This window comes from Canis lupus, chromosome 36, assembly GCF_003254725.2.
Source record: "Canis lupus dingo isolate Sandy chromosome 36, ASM325472v2, whole genome shotgun sequence".
NCBI classification, from domain to species: domain Eukaryota; kingdom Metazoa; phylum Chordata; class Mammalia; order Carnivora; family Canidae; genus Canis; species Canis lupus.
In genome coordinates, this window is record NC_064278.1 from 25773291 (window position 1) to 25798199 (window position 24909).

At 40.8% G+C, this 24909-nt stretch overlaps 2 protein-coding genes across 6 annotated transcripts in view; one reads left to right on the plus strand and one right to left on the minus strand.

Moving 5' to 3' along the window:
- The window catches only part of PDE1A (phosphodiesterase 1A), a 336045-nt gene extending 315056 nt beyond the window's left edge, over positions 1-20989 (minus strand). The window contains exons 1-2 of one of the 5 annotated variants that reach the window (XM_025460409.3): positions 20846-20989; positions 7753-7863 (exon numbers count right to left, since the gene is read on the minus strand). In XM_025460409.3, the coding sequence (XP_025316194.1) occupies positions 7753-7853 (101 nt within the window). In that variant the 5' untranslated portion in view covers positions 7854-7863; positions 20846-20989. Of the gene's footprint in view, positions 1-7752; positions 7864-8096; positions 8291-8585; positions 8828-20845 lie in introns of those variants that run through there. The other 4 variants (XM_025460404.3, XM_025460403.3, XM_025460402.3 and 1 more) reach the window with 4 other exon arrangements.
- Positions 20990-22045: 1056 nt separating this feature from the next.
- LOC112668213 (tubulin beta chain-like) overlaps positions 22046-24909 on the plus strand; it is a 28247-nt gene continuing 25383 nt past the window's right edge. Inside the window, exon 1 of the mRNA XM_025460411.3 lies at positions 22046-22530. The gene's annotated coding sequence lies outside the window, so the exon portion shown is untranslated. The remainder of the gene's footprint in view (positions 22531-24909) is intronic.

The following is a 24909-nucleotide window of genomic DNA, read 5'->3' on the forward strand; positions in this document are numbered from 1 at the left end:
ATTTGTATTTCCCTGATGGCAAGTGATGCAGAGCATTTTCTCATGTGCATGTTGGCCATGTCTATGTCTTCCTCTGTGAGATTTCACTACCAACACCAAGGAAATACAAACGATTTTAAAAACATATTATGAACAGCACTAATCCTTCCCTTTTAAGTGGAAGGATTTTCGCCTGGAAAAGCCTTCCAGGCTGCCCTTTGTCACTTTTCATATTCTTTCACAGAGGAGGAGGAGCAACATTTGGTTGGGGAATGTGGAAAAAGAATTACACCTAGGGGTGTAAAATATCCTTTTCAGGGAGTGAGGAAAGGATATTTTGCTTGTAGAAAGTGTAGTCTCATCTGTTAGAGGTCACGAGGCACATTTAGGAGGTGAGACTTTGCTCCTGCTGGGGAGGTCTGCCTTTTGGGTGGAAAAATTGAATTCAAGGGTGTTCTGGCTTATTTAGCTGCAAAATCTTATCCTCCAACAGAAATTTAGTCTGCAATAAAGCTGACATAATGATCTTCATCAGCTGGACTCTAAATCTATGCCACACTTAATCCTGAACTTGGACTCCTAAATCTATCCCTCGTTTACTCCTGAACTTGGAGTGCCCAAGATCTCATGAGGTAGGTATCAATTTTTGTCTGCCTCAGCTGAAATAAGTCATTCCTATCTGAAGTACTCTTGGATACTTCCCAAGTAGCTCTTGGTCACATCACCCAGTACATTTTCTTCAGGTCACTTCTTGCTCTATATTAACTTTATTTCTTTATTGTTGTTGATATTTGTTTCCTCTGCTAAAACTTGAGTTCCCGTGCCTAAATTTATGCCTTATATAGCACATGACCAACAGTATTTACTAAATGAGTGAATGAATGATGAATAAAATAATTGGATTTTACAAATAAAGAAAGTGAAGTTTAGAAAAGTTAATAGATCTTCCATGACCACAGAGCTAAAGGACAGATGATATTAGAAAATACCTGGCTGATTCCAGAGTTCAGGTCTCTAATATTATAGGGTACTTCATTTTAACCATATGTATTCTACAAACATAACATAATATTATATAAGGAATAAGACCTACTTTAAGATTGTATTTATATACCAGAACAGATTTTGTGAAGTGGTTTTCTTTAGTTTTATGATGAAAGGATAGTTTTTAAACTGATTTTTCTGATCAATCCATCAAAACCATCATATACTCAACAATGTGAGAATAAAGACTGAGATTTATCAACAATTTCCAAAAAAAAAAAAAAAAGAGCATTAACATTCTTCCTTGGCATTTGAAATGAATCCACTATAAGCTCTCAATATCACAGCTTGGTAAGAAAATTGGATGGTCTAGGCAGGTAAACCAGGTTTAGATGGAAGACGGTGGGTTTTTTATGGCTAAAGATAAAGGGTATCTACTCTACTTCTCCATGGAGCAGCCAAGACTGGCTCCACCCCTAGGCATCCTATCTGTACGAGAAAACGAGAAAACGTGCGCTGGGGAGCAGTGGGGGGTGAGAGGGGAAGGGTAAGAATATAAAAATAGTCATGTTGATTAAGCACTCTGTTATTCTGTTATGGGAGGAATGTATTAGTTTCTTAGTGCTGCTGCATCAAATCTACCACAAACTTAGTAGCTTGAAACAACATAAATGGATTATTGCTAGTTCTGTAGGCCAAAATTTGATGCAAGTTCCATGGCGCTAAAATCAAGGTTTTGGCAGCGCTGCATTTTTTTTTTTGGAGACTTTAGAGAAGTATCTGCTTCTTGCCTTTGCAAGCTTCTAGAGGTGACCCACATACCTTGCCTCCCAGCCTGTTTCCTCCATCTTCAACATTGACAAAGACAAATTGAGCCTTTCTTTCTCACATCAGGCACTGTGACCTCTTCTTCTGCCCCACTCTTTCACTTTTAAGAACCCTTGTGACTACAATGGGTCCCCTTGGAAAATCCAGACTGATCTTCACAATTCAAAGTCTGCTGATTAGCAACCTTAATTCCATCTGCTACCGTAATTCCCCTTTGACATGTAGGGTAAATGTCATCAGAGATTCTAGGGATTAGGATATGGACATGTCTGGGGGGCAATTAGTCTGCCCACCACAACGCCCATTGACTAAGTTTTAAAGATCTTCATCCTTTTCTGTGATCATTCTGGGTAACCATTCTGAGAATGTTTTCTTTTTTTGTTTTAAAATAAGATGAATAAGAGCTTTAGATGGCACCTGGGTGGCTCAGTCAGTTAACATGTGACTTCAGCTCAGATCCTGATCTCAGGGTCCTGGGATCAAGCTCCTCCCTCAATGAGGAATCTGCTTCTCCTTCTCCCTCTGCTCTCCCCACCCCACTCCTGCTCATGCTCCCTCTCTCTTTCTAATAAATGAATAAAATCATTTAAAAAAGAAAAAGAGCTTTAGAGCTAGGTAGATCTGTATTTAAATGCAAGTTTCACCAGATACTAGCTATTTAATGAACTTAGGATACTTACTTTTTTAAATCATTGGAAAAGTAAACAAGAATACAGATATGTTATATTTGGAAAGTTCTGACAACCAGTAGATGATAAGCAAATATTACTTCTTTCCATCTTCTCCATTCCTACTCTATCTGTGCATCTATCTCCATTCCTCCAACCTGGCTACTTTGGTAGCCTAACTGATTCTCTAATTTTGAAGTTACAACCACTAAATTTTATTTACTCATTGACTGATTGAAAAAGATTTATTGCATGATCTTCTATGTGCCAGGTATTGTGCTAGGTGCTGGGGATCCAAAAACAAACGCAATGAACATGATTCTTACCCTCGGGAACTTGTGGCCCAGCAGTGAAGGTAGATTTTGTTATGAAAAGGGAAGTCCAGGTTACTTTATGAACCAAATATAGGAAACTAACCTAATATGGAAGGTCAAGAAGGATTTCCTTTGCAAGTGAAATTTAATGAGATCTTTGAACATTACTTAATAGTGAATCCCCTATTAGCATTTCGAGTAGGACAATTCTTCCTGACAAAGGAATCTCCCAAGCTCTGGAGGACATTTATCATGCCTGGACCCTGCTGCCCACTGAGTACAGAAACACCCTCAGGCACTGCAATAACCAGAAACATCCCCACATATCTCTAAAAGCATCACAGGGAACACGAGCAGTCCTGGCTGAGAGAGGACGAAGGAGTGGTTCCCTTGGGAAGAGAGAACAAAATGAGCAAAGGCAGATGGGCAGTAAGCAGCATTTCTTTGGGGGCAATCTTGTGCCTAACTGAGAGGGGGCCACAAGCGGGAGAAGCATGAGAGGAGGCTTCAAATGTATAGGGACATCCTCACCCTGTGCAGGACACTGAACCTTGAAGGGAGGGTAGAGGGCAGGACAATAAAAGGATCAGATTTGCTAATCTGTGATGCTGCTTCCTTCTAAAGTACAATGTCAGTTTGGGAATATGTGCTAATAGCTCCTGTCATTTTACTGGTTTTTGCCCATTTGTGTTCAAAATATGCATTTCTGCTACATCTTCTTGGTGATGAGGGTTTGGGAAACTCCATCTGAGAGCTGCTCAACACACCACCCTCTTTAGCAACAGTTACTTTAAATTTGTCATACAGTAATTAAACACAACTTCCTTTCTCCTTCACTTTCTGCTTCTCTATATTTTATTCTTCCATTACTGATGATCATGTTCACCACCAGTCAGAGAAAAAAGAAAAAAAGGAGCTTACGTCTTTCAACTGTTGCATTCACAATTCTAGGTCTTCATATCCAGACATTAGAAGTTTGTCTAGATATGAAGAGATAAGGAGGTAAGCATCTGTATGTGAAAAATCAATTTTCATATATTAAGTTAGTATCTAACTGTAAAATTCTCATAGGTTCTAGTCCTACATTAATAAAAACTGAAAGAATTGGCAATAAGTAACTACTATAAAGTACCACATCTCAGATTTTTGTCTATAGTTTATAGCTTAAATTTTCCTCCCTTCTATTGAACAACTGAATAAGATAACACTCTGATTTAGTTTTTGCTATAATGCCATGTTCACTGCAGTTTCTACTTGACCACACTTTTCTGGAAATGCTGTCACCCCTTAGATCAAACTCTTAGAACAGGGGTATTGACTGGAAAGAGCAGCACGGATGTTTTAAAATATGTTAATTTTTTTAATCCACAGCTGTGGAGCAATTTTTACATTTAAAAAAGAAAAAAGGGGGAGCCACGGTGGCTCACTCAGGTTGTGATCCCAGGGTCCTGGGATCAAGACCCACATTGAGCTCCCTGCAAGGAGCCTGCTTCTCCCTCTACCTGTGTCTCTGCCTCTCTCTCTGGGTCTCTCATGAATAAATAAATAAAAATCTTAATAAAAATAAATAAAACAGTACCATGACACAGAAAAGAGAATTATTTCTAAAATTTGGGGAAAAAATCCTGCATACACGAAAACACATACAAAATCTTCAAATCAACTTTCCTCATGGGAACCGATAAACTTAATGATCTAGCAAAGATTAGAGTCAGAAAAATCTCCTCAGTATGTAGGAAGTAGTATAGGTCCCAGAGTCACAGAAAACTTCTGAACCAGAAATTTCATCAGGTGTTGAGGTGACGGAAGAAATAGGAAGTGTTTTCCAGGTCCTAAACAACGGATACCTTATGAACAAGTATATGATTCTTTCAAAATGTCATTTATGAAGGGCATGATGTCATACTCACTTGCTAACATTTCCCCCATCATGGATGATGAGTCACAGTGTAGAATCCAAATTGTCATATTGAGAGACAGGTTAATGGGAGAAGATGGACTGATGGAAGAAGGGATAGACAAAGAAAGCCAAAGAAAAAAGCCATAACTGTAAAATAAAATTAATAGAATAATCATGCAAATCTACATCAGGAATCAGAAGAGGAAAGTATTTTACCCTTGTTTCCACAAAGAAATAAGAGATTTCTTGGCACATCACTGAACATGGTGTCTCAATTAAATATTATATGAAGGAGATTTAAAAGGAACTCAAAGAAAAAAATCAACAAAATGGTAGAAAATAACTGATAATTTAATTTAGCTTACCGATGTTTTCACATGTGTTACAAAATTTAATAACTATTTCTGTGCGCTCAAAAAAGTGATTTATAATATTATGTTATATGATATTCCTTATAAAATATCTACCTAAAAAAATAAATAAAAAATAAAATATCTACCTGTAATAGTTCATGTTTCCATATTTAAAGATAGTTGAATAAGCGTTAATTTATTTTAATCCTTGTCTCTATTTTTATCTAACCTCAAAAGTGTATGTATTATAAACCTACTCAAAAAACAGAATGTCCTGTTGAAATAAATCAATGTATTCGTGAAGTTAGATACAGTAAAAGTAAAAAAAATTACTTTCCAAATATCGAAAGGTCTTCATTGAGTCTTCTTTAACAAACCAAGAAAACTATTGCAAAATTGTTTGATAGTTTTTGTGAGTAGCATAATTTTATTTGGCACCACTTAAATAGTGAAATTCTAGCAGTAGAGATTTTGATAAGCTAAAATTTCTGTTTGAGTCAATATTACATTTTAAATAGGCAAGACAATTCCAGCAATGGAATAAAGAGACCCTCATATCACCGCTATGAATGCAGACTACACAAAAGACCATAATTAAACAATTTGGCTGTCATTAGTCATGCAGATTTTAGATTTAGAGCTTCTTGTTTTGACGATTCTAAACCTAGGATACTGGAAATGTCTTAAGTCAAAGTACAAGTTAAAGTAGTAGTACCAAAATGCAAATTCCTTCTTTTTTTGATGCAAAGGCAATCAGTCATTTCAATCAGTTCGGTAATCATGATTCTTTTTAAAAAAAAAAACTAGTTTCAGTATTTTTTTCCCTAAATGGTCATTCAGTGGCTCTATGCAGACACACACCATATTTACTTACTACATACATGTATGATTATCATTAAATCAACACGGAATATCAAATCACAAAAGTCTACTGTTGAATGACTCTATCACTCTCTACTGAAATAAAATGAGATTGATCTTTGAGATCAACTGATAAAAAAGCCAGGTAACTTTGCTCTAAAATGTTAGGTAAACACAAAGTCACTTTTCAAATTTCTTAAAGACCTATGCACAAATTCACTACCATACACACATACATACATTTAAATAACTACATATATTCATACATTTAAGTAACTACAGAAAAATAAAACAAATACAAACAAAACCAACAAGCAAAAACATCCTGTCCTGATAAAGGGAAGAAATTCTAAAATAGGTTATAATATGATCTAAAATTTTTCCGGTACAGATGTTCACTTACTAATTAGGTTAGGACACAAATCATCTGATGACTGCCAATGTTTAATTTTCATCTATGCTAATTAATTTTGTGAGCTGTTATTTGCTTTTACAGGATTATTCGTTTCCCTAGAGAACAAATTTATCAAAAAACTATAATCTTAAATCTTCAATGGATCTTAAAAACATATTTCTCTAATTCATTCAAATACTGTAAGATGGCTTCCTTTTTTAAAAGTTATTCTCTGTTAAATGCTGTTTGCATTATTAGTGTGCTCTTATACTAGCCTACTGTAAAGCTGTGTATTACTTCAAGTGTAAGAAAACACACAGACAACGCTATTTAAATATATAAACATCATTAAATGCATTCAAATGGAGAAAAGTAGAAAAGAATTTTCCTCTAAACAAAGTTTGACATAATTTTTCTTTTAAAAAATCATAGATATCAAAACAATAACATTAAATTTACTTAGATATTGCATTTTATATAATAATATGTAAATGAATCATTAGAAATAGGAATCCTAGAAAATCTCTATTTTGCCTAGTATAGTATTCCTTCAGCTATTATTATAGAAAAGAAAATATATTTTCATTTCAGATCTGCAGATATGCTAAGCAATTGCAATGGCCTGTAAATATTCATATTGCACATTTTTCATTGAAATGTTAAAGCCAATTTTTAAATTATGACATAATTAAAATAAAGCACATAAACACAGGGTTCTGGAGAACTAAACAGAACTTAGCAGCATACACAAGAAAAAACTTAAATGTTGTTTCAATAGCAGAGTGAATAGCAATGCAATTAAAGTTTGACTCAGGTACTTACAGTTCATGTTTGACATAAGCACATCTCTTGACCCACCTTAGTAAGGTCTATTTTATACCATGAGCTATTCTGTACTCTCAGAAGAAGTGAATTGGTTAATTTCAAGCCAAAACTCTCCAATAAGTTTGGAATCCCACTAGTGTTTCACCACATTTTTTCTTAAAGAAATATCAACTAAGACAAAGAATAAGCACAATGGAGTATATATATTCAGTACCACATTAAATCTGCCCTTGCTTTTTCAAAATCTAATCACAGAGAAATAAGTACCAGTAGTAACCTTTCCGTTTTTCTGAAGGAAATTTTATTTTTGCACGTATCTTGGCAAGCAGCATTCCTAGTTACTTTTGTGCATATCTAAATGACGTATCTAAAGAATACACAGAGAATGTACAGAAGAAGCCATGTGTTATTACAGTGAAGTGAATTCTCAGGGAGTTACTTTATGTTAAACATACAGGTGCCAAAAAGATAATAAATCAAGCAAGTTGATCTGAGACTGACACGTTATTTTCTAAGAGAAAAATCTTTCTAAAGGAAACACTGGTCCACCAAGTCAGATAATAGGAAAAAATAGTCATGTTACTAGTCAAATTCTGGGTGGGGTGGGGGGAAATCAAACACAGAACCAAGCAAAGAGCTTACTCACATTCCTTTCAGGCGTTGCCACATTTTTTCAGTGTGTTCTCCTATGAGATACTTAAAAGTGGTGTTTTCCAATTCTTCAATTTCTGTAGCAGTTGACCCCATGATGATACTCCTAGGGCAATATAGTTACAGTCAGTCTCAGCAGCTAGAACAAGCATTCCTCAGTCCACTACAAATCTCAAACAGTTAGACAGTAGCATCTCTCATCTATCAAAATATTGCAGATTTACAAAGCTAAGGGCAGCCTCTGGCAGAATTGCTATTGACTTTGACAGGCATATCCACTGCTCCTCACCCCCCTGCCCCCCCCCCCAAGCAGACAGCAGTATAAGCAGATCCTCTGACCTCACAGAACAGTCGGCACATGTGAGCCTGCTACTGTACTACTGACCGACTGAGCGCTCCAGCTCTCCCCAAAAGCAGCTCATCTGTTACTGCTCCGTGCACTGAAGCACATCAGAATTCCTACAGTTTACAAGATCTATTATGCACAAGAGAAACGTGAATGACTTTAGCGCATCAGAAGAAGCTGAATTCCTCTCTACCAATGGAAGGAGGGCGGGATGTAATAAGGAAGCAGATGGTAGGAACCAGTGTCAGCAGCACCACCCTGAGAAAAAAGTGCCTGTTTTAAATGCCAAGGTTTTTGTCTCTTAATTGATCTGGAACCAACAGTGAAAAGATATAGCATGCTCCAGCAATAAATGCAACAGATATTAATGACAACAATGAGGAGATAACACATAGAGCCATACAGAAGACAGACCACAGAGCTCCACAGGTTGCTGTTGAGAGACTATGTACATCAATGATGCTGTAATCATGCTTATTCACCTTCTCCTAGCAACTCCACACAGTAGGTAACCGCCAATTTACCCAGAAGAAAACACGGCAGCTGCACACAGCCTGCTCCGTGAATCCTTTGGGGATTAAAAGATAAATAAAATGAAACTAGTGTGAATGCTTGTGTGTCTGTGTGTGTGTGTGTGTGTGTGTGTGTATCTGTGTGTTGAAGGAAAGGGAGTGTGTGAAGGTGGGGGGTGGAAGAAAAGGAGAGAGGGAGAGAAAGTGATGCTGTGCTGCTTGTGCATTTGAGAAGAAAAATGAGAGAAAGTGAACATAAAAGGAATCAGAACTGAGTCATCTGCCAAGCACCCAACACATGGTGAGCTTTCTTTGAAACAAGCACAGACCCTGAGTATGAGCTCCACAGCAGCGATCGCTATCCGCAAGCTGCTAAGAAAAATACACTTAAAAGCAATCTCTCTTCTTGTTTGTTTGAAAACCCAGGTGTAGTTTTATCCTCCCTGCAAGAAACCTTGCCTGTTACCTTGAAGTTCAAGGTAGGGATATTCAGGGGTAGTAGAGCGATGGTGATGTCTTGAATTTATTAGGTATGTATGTCAGACACTGCTGCCAGTACCTAACAGCGTACCTTTTAAAAATTCTTACAGAAAGACTATGACGTAGGCAATATTCCCATTTAACAGCTGAAGAAACCGAGAAAGGTATTTCCCAGATTTAAAGCCAGTCCTTCATTTGTGTGTGTGTGTGTTTAGGGTTATTTGTTTATTTGAGAGACAGAGACAGTGAGTGGGGTGGGAGAGGGGCAGAGGGAGAGGAAGAGCGAGAACCTCAAGCAGAGATTGTGGGGCTTGAGCCCGTGAACCTGAGATCAGGACCTGAGCAGACATCAGAATCGGAGGCTCAACCAACGGAGCCACCCAGGGGCCCCCAGAGCCGGTCCTTTCCAATGGGCGCTAGGATTTGACCGACCGTCTCCCAACACAAAGTTACCATGTGTATCTAGGCGCCGAATGCACCAAGGAGTAAAATCATCGTAGTATGTAAAGAGCGTGTCTGCCAAATTTTATAGAAAGTGCCTTCTGATTTACAAATGAGAAGAGGTGAGCTTTGCTGCACGACTGGGGCAGAGCCGTCCAGTCATGACAGGCCACTCCCCCGCGTCGGCGAATAAAGGAGCAGGACGCCCCCCAAGTCCTTGCAGCAGGAACCCACCTGCACCCACGCGGGCCAACCTTGACTGCAGGTGCAACGGCCCCAGAAGAGAAGGGACGTCATGACCTCCCCAGTCTAAGGGGGCGTGGGTTCTTTGGGCGGCTCGAGCCCTCGTTGCCGTCGAGCCCGCAACGCCGCCAGCACCCCCTCCCCGGAGCACATTGGCCCCCAGCACCCCCACCCCGCAGCCCAGCGGCCTCCAGAACCCCCCTCTTGGAGCTCAGCGGCCCCCCCCACACCCTCCCCGGAGCCCCTGCAGCCCCCAGCACCCCCTCCCCAGAGCCCAGGGCCCCCCTGCACCCCCACCCCGGAGCCCCGCACCCCCTCCCCAGAGCCCCAGCAGCCCCCAGCACCCCCCCGAGCACAGTGGCCCCTTGCACCCCTTCCCCAGAGCCCCTGCACCCCCAGCACCCCCTCCCCGGAGCCCCTGGAGCTCCCAGCACCCCCCCCAGCCCAGGGGCCCCTTGCACCCCTTCCCCGGAGCCCCCGCACCCCCCCGGAGCCCCTGCAGCCCCCAGCACCTCTTCCCCGGAGCCCCCGCAGCCCCCAGCACCCCCCGGAGCCCCCACAGACCCCAGCACTCCCCCCCGGAGCCCCCGCAGACCCCAGCACCTCCCCAGAGCCCCCGCAGACCCCAGCACCCCCTCCTGGAGCCCAGTGGCCACCCCGCACCCCCAGCACCCGCCTCTCCAGAGCTGTGGGCAGCGAGCTGAGCTGAAGTTTGCTGCGGCCCTGCAGCCACTCCTATTGCACGCAGGCCGCAGGGTGCTCGGCTCTGGAACCTTCTCTGAGCAGACGGAGGCAGCCTGGCAGGGGCCGCAACCGGCCAGGGTCCTGACCTGGGGCCGACCAGCAACCTCTCCCTGAGGCCCCTCTTGCTCCCCACGAACCCGGGTCTGCACCCCGGGGGCCCTGCCACCCCGAGCACCGGTGAGGGGCTCGCCCCGGGGTCTCCCGTCGGGGGGCGGCCGAGGGGGCATGCCCCGTGCCCGGACCCCCCGCAACACAGCCAGGCCAGGGCCTCCTTCCCAGCAGGGAAGCTCGGGGCGCGGCAGGACCAGGGGCGCTGTGCGCCTGCGCAGAGGCTCCCGCCTGCAGCCTGGGACCCCCACCCCGCCTCCCCGCGCTCCCACACGCCGGGGAGCAGGAGACGGAAAGACTGGTCGAAAATCGAAAATAGTTTCCAAAAAAGAAGTTAAGTGAAGTGCAGCTTCGCTTGTGTTCCTGACCTCCATCTGCAGGTAAGGCCTCTAGCGCGCAGGGAGCTCTACGTAATCGCCGCCCACCCCTGCGAGCACTTACCGGAATTGTCAGAGGTAAGTTAGTCGTTGCTCTGAAAATACTGACTTTACCTTCCCTGCGCCTTCGTTTATCCTTCTGGAGATATGCATTTAATAAACACTTACCTGATTTTCCTTTAATGCGATAGCCAATATCTGAATTCTGCTCACAAAGATGAATCACAGTGAAAAACTCTCTAAAATACGAGGACTATCTTACCCCATCGTGGGTGAATTTTGTCATTAAAATTTATTTGCCCTTTCATGATCTCACTTCTGTCATGTATTGATATTTCAGATCTCATAGTATACTGATTACACACTCAGTACACAAAAAGGCTTAATTATTGCATTAAATGTTTCATAAAATAAAATTCAAATGTGAACAATAAGCTATGCAGAACAGCTTGTTACTTAAATCCTTGACCAATGTAATCTTCAGATTTAGGCACCATCAAGAAGCTATTTCTGTTAATGCAGAGAATTCAAAGCATTTTTCTTTTCTAGTTTATAACTAACGTCTCCAAGATGTATTAATAGGTAAAAATAAAATAAATCACATTGGAGAGAACAGAATAGAACTTAGGGAACAGCATTCAACTTTTTTTCCCTAATTAATCTGTTGAGAAAAATTTGAGATGTTGCATTCATGAAATTAAACTAAGCCAAAAAAAATTCTGACATAAGACAAAGAAATAAGATAACATGAAAGTATTCTAAGAAATTAAAATACGCTTGCTAAAACAAGATGTTCTATACAAGCTCTGGGAAGAAGCTGAGAAAATACTCTTAAATATAGAGTAAAAATTGACCTAATTTGTCTCTTATCTCTCATATGTTCCATCTCTTTTGCTTTAGTTCTATGTTCAGGTAAATTATCTATTATAATAAGTAGCTCGTAGTTCCTTCATTCTTATTACCTAATATTTTACTGGAATGTTGACTAAAATTTATACAATGATTTTGAGGGATCTACTGATCCCCAGCATAGACTGGATCCAGACTACCTGAGTTTGAATCCCTGTTCTTTCACTTAAAGAATTATGTGGTAACTTTGCAAGTTACTACCACGTGTCTGTTTCCTCATGTATAAAGAAACATAATAATATCATCCTTCTCATACAGTTGATGTAAGGACTAAATGATTTCATATACAAAAAAAATTAAGACAGTATTAGGCACATAGTAACTGCTCTATTAAATTGTTAGCATGTATTATTATTGATATTATTGCATGACTTTTCTCCTTTGGATTGTAGTGTAATCATTTATCTCAGTAGGTTTACTCATCATGAACTATTTCCCAAATAATTTGTCATAGAACATTATTGTTTTTATGCATTGCCAGTGTTCAGTTTAGAAACCTTACATCCTTGCTCACGTGTGAAATGTTCGAAATATTTGTGACACTAATTTTATTATCATAATAAGGTTATACTAGCACCATGTAGTAAATTAAAGGGAAAAGAGTTTTAGACTTATGAGTCCACACCCAGCAAATGACAAAGATAAATGATAACATTCAGAGGCATCAAATTTGGAAAGCATACCACTCAAATATTCTTCTAAAATAATTATATTTTAAAAATAAATAAATAAAATAATTACATGAGTCAGTATACCCGAAAAACAAAAAAGTAATTAGTGACTAAAATCAGAGACATGTACCTAACTAGCCATGGAGATTAAAAACAAAATCCCAGATTTATTTCTGTGAAGAAATGTTAGGAGAAAATTAGTTCAAATTAGAACAAAAAAACTAAGGCGATCCAAAAAAGATGGCTTCAAGAAAAAAATGGATTAAATTTTAAAACAATCTTAAACTAAAAAGATGATTTTCTTGATTAAATGAGAGCACATTATTTCTTAATTGATAAGAAAAGACCCCCAGAAATTTGTGAAGTTATAATGGTATAGCAGACTAGATATTCCAAAAATGTCTAGGCCAAAAAGCATCTACAAATATTGGAAAAATTATAATAAACATACTTTTGAATGCACAGATGGGCTTCTAAAAAGTGAAGGTGTCAAAATGTAGATGCACATAATAACAGAGCTTCAAAATACATGAAAGCAAAAATAATACAACTCTAAGGAGAAGTAGACACATTTATAATTATAGTCATATAGTCAGATATTTTATACTCCTCACTATAAAAATTGATAAGTAGAGAGAAATCCAGTAAGTATGTAAGAGACATGAACAACATTATCAGTAGACTTGAACTAATTGACATTTATAGTACGCTCCACTCAAAAACAGCAAAATATTCATTATTTTAAAGTGCAGGCATTGAATATTTACCAAAAGAAATCACATTCTGGATGATAAAACGAGTCTCCATAATTTAAAAGGAGTCAAACAATACGAACTATATTCTCTGATCCCAGTGGAATTAAATTAGAAATCAGTAACAGAAATATCTTTGGAAAACTCCCAATATTTGCAAACTAAATAATACACTTTTAAATAACCTATGGGCCAAACAAGAAATTGGAAAGTAAATTAGAATGTATTTTTGAACTGAATAAGGATGAAACACATAATATACCAAAATCTGTGAAATACAGCTGAAGCAGTAACTAGGGAGAAATTTGTTGCACCATATAGCTCTATTAGAAATGGAAAAAGATCTCAAATCAATGATCTCAGGATCCACAGTAAGAAATTTTATAATGTTATTTATGTATTTATTTTATTTGAGAATGAGAGACAGAAAGAGAGAATGCTGGGGGCGGGGCAGAGGGGAAGAGGAGAAGCAGAGTAATGATAGGCAGACTGGATCCCACGACCCTAAGATCACGACCTGAGCCAAGATCAAGAGTCAGACACTTACTTAATTGAGCTACCTGGATGCCTCCACACTAAGAATCTTAAAAGGTCAAGTGAAACAGGTAAAAATTAATAAATAAATATCAGAGCAGAAATCAATGAAATAAAACAATAATCAGAAAAGTAATCAACAAAATAAAAAGTTGTCTCTTTGAAAACATCAATAAAATTGATATACCTTATTTTATTAATAGAAAAAGATGTCAAGAACTGTGAAGATTCTGAAATTTCACCATTCACACAAGCTATCAGATCAGTCTACCAGCCTATCCTTGGGTCAGGAACAAAGAATTGTATTTACTCTTCACACCAAAAGTAGTGGCCACAGTATTGGCATTTTGGTATACAGGTTATCTGAGCTCTGATTTCCACAAGGTGGCACGAAGACGGCCACATGATACCTGCGCACACAGTGACTGACACTGTAAGAGACTTAGAGACTTTGGATCTTTTACAGCGGGCAGTAAACATGCCAAACCATTTCTCCAGAAGGAAACCTGATTATCTTTATTAAACTGAATGGTAAATTTACCTGTCATTTACTCCAGAGAGTACTAAAATCTCCAAAAGAAGATTCAGAAATTATTTGTGGTGCATATAATATAACCAACAAAATTCTCATACCAAGAACACACAAATAATTTCTGGAAAGCCATAATATAAGCACAAGCAAGTTAGTATTTAAAAAAAAAAAAAGATAAAAATAGGAGCAAGAAAGTCACTGAGGCAGAAACATAAATGCACAATAGGCATAATAGAAGGCGTTAAAAATTACTGTATTCAGTGAAACAGAAGTGGCTACATAGATATATACCTTTGCACACTCAATAATTTGAGAGAAGAACTATCTGGCCACACCAGATATTGGGAAGGATGTGTAGCAATAGAGGAACTTCATGTTTTGTTGGTTTAAGTATTAGCAAAATCATTTTGGAAAGCAATATGCCAATGTCTAGAAAGGTTGAAAATGGATGTACTCTAAAATACTTTCCTACATGCATAAAGGAGACATTTTAGCCCATTCAGGCTACTATTAAAAAATACCAGAGATTGGGTAGCTCACGAACAACAGAAATTTATTTCACTAGTCTGGAAGCAGGGGAGTACCAGAGCAAGATGTTTGCAGATTTAGTGTCTGATGAGAGCCTACCTCCTGGTTTGTTGACAGCCCTCTCCCTAGCTGTGTTCTCACGAGGGAGAAGGAACATGGAAACTCTCTGGAGTTTCTTTCATGAAAGCACTAATCCCATTCATGAGGGCTCCACCGTCATGACCTAATCATCCCCTTAAATGCCCCACTTCTTAATACTTGCATTCGGGATTAGGTCTCAACATACGAAGTTTGGGGGACTCAGTGCGTTGAAGGAGACGTATACAAGAATGTTTCTAGTAGCAAAAAAAAGTTTTTTTTTAAATCAGTTAACTTCCCATTAACTGGAAAAATGTATAAATGTTGACATATTCACAAAATGGAATATAATATGGTTGTGAAAATATATATCTTGGAGTTAAAACTATACATGAGGATAAATTTCATGAAAATAATATTGAGAACAAAAACGAAGTCCAGTAAGAATTTAGACAGCATGACTTTATTTTTTGCTAATTAGTAAATACATATATAATTAGTAAATGTTTAAAGAAATGCATAGGAATGATAAACACTAAACTCTAGATAATGGTAATCTCTGGAAAGAGAGAGGAGGATGCTTTGAAGTGAACTCCATATAAGCCTCTTCAACTGTTTTAGAAGCGTTTTCTTTTTTTTTAAGATTTTTTAAAATTTCTTTATTCGAGAAAGAGACAGAGAGGAGTGAACACAAAAGCAGGGGGCTGGAAGGGACAGAGGGAGAGGGTGGGAGAAACAGACTCCTTTCTGAGCAGGGAATCCAATGTGGGCCCAATCCCAGGACCCTGAGATCGTGACCTGAGCTGAAGGCAGACATTTAACCGACTGAGCCACCCAGGAGCACTTACAAGTGTTTTATTTCTTAAATAGGATGTGAATATATAGTTTGACAGATAATACCTTTATACCTTTTAGTATTTATGAAATACGTAATTTAAAAATTGTTTTAAATCTCTAGAGGGAAAAATATAAGCATAAAAGCCGTGGTAAGATTGCAAGCCAAACTAAAATATGGAATGATTTAAAGTAATTGATGACATATAAGAAAAATAAATTCCAGATGCTCTTGATAATTGGGACATTTTTCTTTGAGTAGACTGGTTAGGAAAATATAGAATTAAATTTCCTAGGTATCTACCCAAGAGTAATAAAAAGCATAAGTCCACACAAAGATTTGCACACAAATGTCCATAGCAGAATTATCTATAATAGCCAAAAAGTGAAAACTACTCAAATGTCCATCAACTGATGAATGACGAACAAGATGTAAATCAAAACAATGGAACCCATCTACAGTAAAGAGGCATGAAATATTGACACATGCTACAACATATATAAATCTTAAAACTGTTTTCCTGAGTGGAAGAAACCAGAACAGGCAAATCTATAGAATCAGAAAGTAAATTAGTGGCTACCTGGGGCTGGGGGTAGGAAAGGGAATTGACTGTAAATGGACATGAGGTATTTTATTGGAGTGATGAAATGTTCTAAAGCTGGATTATGGTGAAGATTGCACCACTTGGTAAGTTTGCTAAAAACCTTGGAATTGTCTACTTAAAAGGGATGAATTGTGTTGTGTATAAGTTACACTCAATAAAGTTGTTTAAAAAGCACAGAAAAAAAAGAATTCCGGGATCCCTGGGTGGCGCAGCGGTTTGGCGCCTGCCTTTGGCCCAGGGCGCGATCCTAGAGACCCAGGATCGAATCCCACATCAGGCTCCCGGTGCATGGAGCCTGCTTCTCCCTCTGCCTGTGTCTCTGCCTCTCTCTCTCTCTCTGTGACTATCATAAATAAATAAAAATTAAAAAAAAAAAAAAAAAGAATTCCATTTCTTTCTCAGGCAGGTCCCCAGATAAGCAGTATTTTCTACATCAATAGTATTTACATAATTATACTATCAAATGCTGTGTATATATGTTTTCAGTTTTTAGAATTCAACCACGAGATATAACATGAGTTATTTTATTATAGTCAGAAAAAAATACAAATGTCCCGAACTTTTTAATAAAAGTGATTATATTGCTGCCAGATATTGGGAGAAAAACGGGGGGATAAGAGATGGAAGGAAGTTTATAATCACTGGTATTCTCCGTTTATATTGTGGGGAATTCAATGATATACTGTTTGAAGTTGATTGATCAAGATATAAAAAGTTTAAGCCTAAACTTCTTACAGAAGTGTAATTTGTTACAACAGTTACCAAAGGAATGCCAAAATAATAATTTATCTTAAAAAAATTAGGAACAGAGAAGTTCCTCATCTTTCAGAGTATGGAGACATTGATCAAGGGATGTTTGGTGGTGATAGATAAGATATTGAGGTCTGAGCAGATATGAAATTGATCACCAGAGGAAATAAAAATGAAAACAATTGAAAGCAGTTATGGCGAAGAGTAGGCCTCTGGGTAGTTGTAGGAAATTCAGTAGGAGATTTGATATTAATGTGTTCCTTTCTCTCCTGTTTGATTTTTTTTTACTGTTTATATTTACATAATAAAAACTAAAGGAGAGGGGATCCCTGGGTGGCGCAGCGGTTTAGCGCCTGCCTTTGGCCCAGGGCGCGATCCTGGAGACCCAGGATCGAATCCCACATCGGGCTCCCGGTGCATGGAGCCTGCTTCTCCCTCTGCCTGTGTCTCTGTCTCTCTCTCTCTCTCTGTGACTATCATAAATAAATAAAAATTAAAAAAAAAAAAAAAAAAAAAACTAAAGGAGATATTTAAATACGTCTTTGATATCCTCTTCTAGCCACAAACTTCTCACAGGTTTAAAAATTCATTTATCTTTTTCAAACCAGCTTCTCCTCCAAATTTCCTTGTTTCTATAAACTGGCATTTTTATTTTTATCTTGCTTTATCTGGTATTTTCCTTTATTGTTTCAAATTTTTTTACAATAATTGTATGCCTTTTTTAAGTTCTTGGCTCCTGTTTGTCCTTCATGTCCCACTCCCAGGCTCCAAGTACTTTCAGTTCTGCTCCCGGTTGTAGCTCAGGATCAACCCCTTCTTGTCCTTCTGCCTACCACAGCCTGATCTGAGTCACCTTTCCGCACCAGCTGTTAGCACCCTCCTAGGCGATTCCTCCTAACTGCTGCTCTGATCACATGGTGCCCTGCCTGTGAACTTGCTCGGGTTGTCCACTGCTTGCCAAATCGACATAAAACCCCTTTTCCTCAGGCTTTTCAAAAAAACTTTAAAGTGATTTAAAAATAAACACTTGTATTTATATAGTTGAGACCATCTGCATATGCATTTTATAGTTTGGTGTACTTAATACAATGTGAAGAGCAGCATTTTGCACATTTCCTGAATATTAAGATATATATAATTATTATAGAGAATTTGAAATAATACTGCAAAATGCAAAGTAAAAAACGGAAGTTACCTATTTTCCCTGAGAGAAAACCACTAAAAATGAGAGAAAACATCCACTATCATCCACTAAAACCTGCAGAGGTTTATAAAACTGCATATTCCTTCATCCTTTTAAAATTTTACTATGAACATTTTCCCATTCCCTTAACTTCAAAATTGTTCATCTAGCTAGCTGCGTAGTATACTATCATTTGATTGTGCCATTATTTATCCATCCCTATTTTTTCCAATTTTCCTTTATGGTAAATAATCCTCTAATAAATATATTTTTGCACATAAGTGATTTCTGCATCTCTAGTTTTTATGAACAAATTTATATAGGAGAAATATTGTGTCAAGAATTATAAATCTAGTATAATTTCCTTAACATTTACTCCAATTTATTCCCTTTCTGCAATACATGAATGTTCTAAACTCAGGGAACACTAGTAATGTATCTTATGTATTTTTCTTTAAAATTAGTTACCAATATGATAGGTTAAAAAAAAGTGAATTTAAGTTTGTTATTGAGATTTCTTGTATTAATTTTCGGGGGATCTTGGTACCACTTAATATCTTGCTCCACCTTTTGTTCACTTTTCTCTAGTAGGGTTTACATTTTTATTATTGATTTGTAAATGTTCTTTAGATATTTGTACTAACCTTTGGCCTATCATAAGTGATAGAAATATTTCGTTACTTTTTTTGGTGTCATTTAGACCTAACTTTTTTTAAGATTAAAAGAAAATTTTTTTAAGTAACCTCTACACTGTGTGTTCGAACTCACAACCCAGAGATCAAGAGTTGGATGCTCCATCAACTGAGCCACCCTGGCACTCCCAAGATCTAATTTTCCATGTAGTCAAATCTGTCCACCTCTTCTCTGTGATTCTGCTATTGCTCTTTTGCCTTTGAAGTTTATTCTCTATGTCAATATCCAGTATTTCCTGACTTTGATTTTATTCTAATTGATATAGAATAAAATCATAAATAAAATGAAATAAAAGTTTCATTTTGTTTAGTGCTGTAACTTTTTTGGAATTTATCTGTTCAGGTGAAAACTACACATCTAACTATATTCTTTCCAAAGATTTCACGCAGAGTTCAGAACTATTTATTGAAATTTTTCTTCTGCCCTCATGGATTTGTATTGTGGCCTTTATCAACCATTATATTATTATATATACTAGTATGTGTCCCTGAAGCATCTGTGCTCTTACTGCTCCATCTGTCTATTACATAAGTCCCACAGTTTTACTAATAATATTTTGATGGACTTTCAATTCTGTTTAATAGATATTATTCTCAAGTGCTTTTTCCAGGCATACATTGTTAATCTCACACCAGTATTTCAATTATTGCAACCATTTTATAGATAAGGAAATTGAACTCAACGAGATTAAGGCTACCAGTTAGTACATGACACAGAATGTAAACCTGCATTTAAATCATTTGTGTCATTCCAAAGCCTGTACTATAAAATAATTCCTCTTCTCTCCTTCCTCCTTTCTTCTTCTTTTTCTTCTTTTTCTTCTTCTTCTTCCTCTTTTTCTTCTTCTCTCTTCTTCTTTCCCTCATTGACTAAAGGGAAACTATTTAGTTTCCTTTTTAAAGCAACCCAGTTTAAAAACAAGTTGAAGAATCAAGAAAGAGCATGAGATCTTTGAATAGTCAGACTGACAGACAAGGGAGACAGACATTCGTCAGGAACGTCCATGTCAGATCTTTTCTATCTTGGAAATGAGGTTATGGATTCTGATGACGATGAGCTCCTCATTTACTGTTTTGTATCTTGGAAATGAGGTCATGGATTCTGATGACGATGAGCTCGTCATTTACTTTTCTATCTTGGAAATGAGGTCATGGATTCTGATGTCAATGAGCTCGTCATTTACTGTTTTCTATCTTGGAAATGAGGTCATGGATTCTGATGACGATGAGGTCGTCATTTACTGTTTTCTATCTTGGAATGAGGTCATGGATTCTGATGACGATGAGCTCGTCATTTACTGTTTTCTACCTTGGAAATGAGGTCATGGATTCTGATGACGATGCGCTCGTCATTTACTGTTTTCTATCTTGGAAATGAGGTCATGGATTCTGATGACGATGCGCTCGTCATTTACTGTAGTCTTCTGCTCAGCGGTCTTGTCCACATCCGCTCCTTCCTCGAGCTCACGTGGATGGCCGAGGCCTCCACCTGGGCTTGCTCCAGACCTGGCTGATCTCGTTAGGCGGCGTCAGGGTCTCTCCCACGGAGTCTTCAGTGCTCGCGATCTCTGGCCTTCCTTTTCAGTTCTTTCTCGTGCAGTCCGGTTCTTCGTTGGGCAGCCCTCAGGCACCACTGGAGGAGGTCAGAGACTTACCTTCCCAGGTAGTCCAGGCCTGCAGCAAGCTGGCCTCTGCCCGAGCCGCCTCCACCACCCGCACACCACCCGCCAGGTCCGTCCCCGACCTTCTCTAGCCGCAGCTTCTCATACCTGCTCCTCACCAACAGCTTGTCCCTCTGATCCTTCCAGGGCCGTGCCAGGCTCCTCTGGTTATGCCGCGGCGCGTCCACGATGGGAACCGGGGCCACCAGGCACCTCCCGGCCCGAGGGCACGGGCCCGACCCGAGGCCGGGGCAGCCGCAGCTCCGAAGGCATCGGGTTCCAGCAGCCGGGCCGCGGGGACTCCCCGACCACCGCGCACCTGCTTCGTGGGTGCTGCTGGTTTCCGCGCCCGCGTGGGGGGCGGGGGCTCTGAGGACCGCGCTTCCGGACAGGGCGGACCTCGGGCGCCGAGACCCGCTGCCTCAGGCCCCGCTCCTGACGTGAGGGCGGGAGGGGCCGCTGCACGCGCTCCCCCCACACACTGCGCACGCGCACGGGGGCCCGAGGGCGAGAGGGGCTGCTGGAGGCCCCCCTCACCGCGCACGCGCACATGCAGGGGCCCGAGGGCAGGAGGGGCCGCTGCACGTGCTCCCCCCCACACACTGCGCACGCGCACGGGGGCCCGAGGGCGAGAGGGGCTGCTGGAGGCCCCCCCCACCGCGCACGCGCACATGCAGGGGCCCGAGGGCGGGAGGGGCTGCTGCAGGCCCCCCCCACACCGCGCACGCGCACAGGGGCCCGAGAATGGGCGGGACCGCTGCAAGGCCACCCGCCCCCCACGCACACGCTCAGGGGCCCGAGGGCGGGAGGGACTGCGCCTGCGCGGAGCTGCTCAGCGCCCGGGGCATTCTGGGGCCTCCCGTCCGCTCCTGCCGCGTGCCAGACGCTGCCCCCCCGGGAGGCTCTGGTCGCCCGCGTTGTAACCCCCCAACCCGGGGCGGGGCAGCAGGACCCTCACGCGCCTCCTGGGGGCGCTCTCAGGCCTCGCCGTCCATCTGGGCAGCGTTCTCAGGACCCGGAAGGCGCGACTGCAGGAGGGAGCTGCTGGGCCCAGGTGCGCGGCCCAGGTGCGCGGGCCAGGCGGGGGGCGGGGCAGCCAGGAGCCTGGGGCGCCCTCTGCCTCCCGTGGCCTCGAGCGCCGCGGGCTTGGGGCGCGGTCCCTGAAGCGTGTCCGGGAGGCCTCGGTCTCAGGGGCGGGAAGCTCGCATCCCTGCCTCCTGCAGATGCCCTGCGGCGTCCGAGCCTGGGGGGGCGGGGCTCAGGGGAGGTCCAGGAGCGCTGGCCAAGCCAGGAGGCCACGCCCGGCTCTCTGGGCACCTCCCTGGAGAGGCCGGCTTCGGGCCCCCGGAGGGGAACTCCATTGCTCATTGACACCCACTTCCTTGGTGGACTCTTGGTTCTCTTCCTGGAGCCAGATTTGGGGAGAATTTTTTTTTAAGGATTTTATTTATTCATGAAACACAGAGAGACAGAGAGAGAGGCAGAGACACAGGCAGAGGGAGAAGCAGGCTCCACGCAGGGAGCCCGACGTGGGACTCGGTCCTGGGACCCCGGGGTCACGCCCTGGGCCAAAGGCGGAGGCTCCACCCCTGAGCCACCCAAGTGTTCCCCAGATTGGGGGAGAATTTTTAACCCAAGGGTGTCAGCCAGAGCAAAACAAGCCTCAAGTTTGTTGTTCCTGCTGGGACTCAAAATCCTGCGCTGCCCTGGATCCCACAAAAGTGACTGAAAAGCCACCTTCACGGCTTGGGTGACACATTTTCTCTCTGCAACAAAGAGCAGATGACCTTCTGGTAAGTTCTAGAAAAACAGAAGCCACGATGTTCTGTGCTTTTGCACCAAGGACAACTTGGTTACTTAAAGTTTGCAGACCCATTCCGCCAGCCTGCCAAGATGTCGGGGGAGCTGGTTTGGGTCTTGCTCCTTGAATTCTTTACCACATCATTTCTCAGTTTAGTCCTTTCCTTCCTATCTTGTCACCAACGCTAAGTGTTTTGTGTTTTGTTGGCATCATGCTTCTTTACTTGACCATTGAGGTCTTCTCAGCTGTTTATATGAAAACTATTGATGTTTTCATAATGTTCTATCCAGATAGCTTGTGCAATTTTATAGCATTTCTGATTTTTTAGTTAATCGTCTTGGAGTTTTAGGTATTCCTGTTAGCTATGAAAAATTATTTTTTGCCTCCTCTCTTTTGCAACACCTTTCTAAGTGCTTGTGCCTTCGCTGGTATGTCATTAATTTCTCCCCTGTTCTTTGTGAGCATTGAGGTTGTTTCCAGTTCGCATGAAAAATCACCCATTTTGCCTGTCGGTGCAATGAATTCTTAAGCCCTGGAGGCTTATTTTTAAGAGGACAACTTCAAGGCTCATTCCCACGTTTGCGTCACAAGCCACGACATTCAGTGTTACGGAGAATGAGTTTCAAAAGACTATCTCTTGGCGACAGTAAAAATCCAAGCAATAGTTTGCCTCTGTGTGTCAACAATCCGCCTTAAAAGAAGCAAAAATATAGGCCCATTGAAAATGACAAAGTAAGCAATCAAAAACAGGGAGTGGAAGCCCCTGTAGCCTACAGCTCATCTTCGTGGATATGGTTATGAGCTGAACGACTAACTGCATTTGTGTAGCTGCGACTGGAAGATTGATACACCTACTTGCAAAGTTATAATCTCTGTGTGAGAGCAGATTACAAGCTAGGCTTGCCACCCCTCATCTCTTAACAATTTAAGCCACTGAGAACTTAGTTAATATAATGTCATAAAAAGAGTCATAGTTTTTCCAAAATATTAGAAGACACATTTTTTTTTTCTTTTTCTTTTAGGCACACATTGCGAAAACCAGCTCACTTTTAAGATAGTTTTAGTATGTTCCATGATCCTGGTAGATTTCTGAGACCACTTATAGAATATTATAAAATTTTCTTCCATCTCTAAAATGATGATTTTCATGATACTTCCATTGCTTCATAGGTAGTTGATTCAGGAATTGTTTATTCATTCAAGAACAGAAAATGTCAAGTGCTTAGTCTATGCTAATCATTGATTCGAATAGTAAAGAAGATTGACCAGCGGGAAAGGAGACAGACGAGAGTCCTACCATTGTAGGGTTTATATTCTAGTGAGGGAGACAGGCAATAGAGTAGAAACTGCTTCGGAGAAAGAATAAAGAAAGCAATGTGACAAATTTTATTTTCCAAGCATTGGAGAATATATATATTATTTATACATATGCCATCCCAACATGTTCTTATAATGTAATATTATACCAGCATTTCTCCTTCGAGAAGCAATGCCTACATCCCCCCTTCTCCCTTGAAACTGGGTAAACTTCTGCAATGGTCTCAACCCCAGTAGAATGCAGCAGAAGTAACATTGCTTGACTTTCCAAGGCTAGATCATAAATGATTGTATGGCTTCTGCCTGGATCTTTCTCTCTTAAGACATTTGCCTTTGGATCCTTGAGCCACATGTATGAATTCTTACTACTCTTAAGCCACCGTGCTGGAGAGACCCAGTAGAGAAAAAGAAAGGTGATTGAGGAGCCCTAGCTGTTCTAGTCCCCAGTTCTTTGAGTCTTCCCAGATCAGGTGACAGATCTGTGAATGGAGCCTGGGAGATGACCTCTGTCACAGGCCACCGTCTGACTACAACCTCACAAAAGACCCCAAGCCAAAAATGCACAGCTGAACCACTCTCAAACTCCTGACCACGGAAATGATGAGAGATAATAAATGATTCTTGCTGTTTTAAGGAACTAAGTTTTAATGTAATTATTTATGCATCCATAGCAACTGCAGGAACAGGGTAAAGGAAAAGAAAGGGATAAGAGGAGGTGGGATTTTCAAGGATATTCAGAGAAAGCTTCTTTAAGATTGTAACATTTGAGCTGAGAATGAAAATGAAATGAATGAAAAAAATGGGGAGGTGATGCACATATCTACAGAAAGAGAAATTCATGCAGTGGGGACAGCAAATAAAAGCATCCTGAGGTTGGGGATGCTTAGCATACTGACCAGTCAGCAAGGAGGTGTGCTGCCAGTGGGATGTAAACTAGAGGACATGTGTGTAGATAGATGGCAGGAGTCATATCTGTGTAAAAACCTGGATGCCCCTTACAAGTTTGGGGGTTTTATTCTATGTGTAATGAGAAGCTCTTAGAGCATTTTGAGTA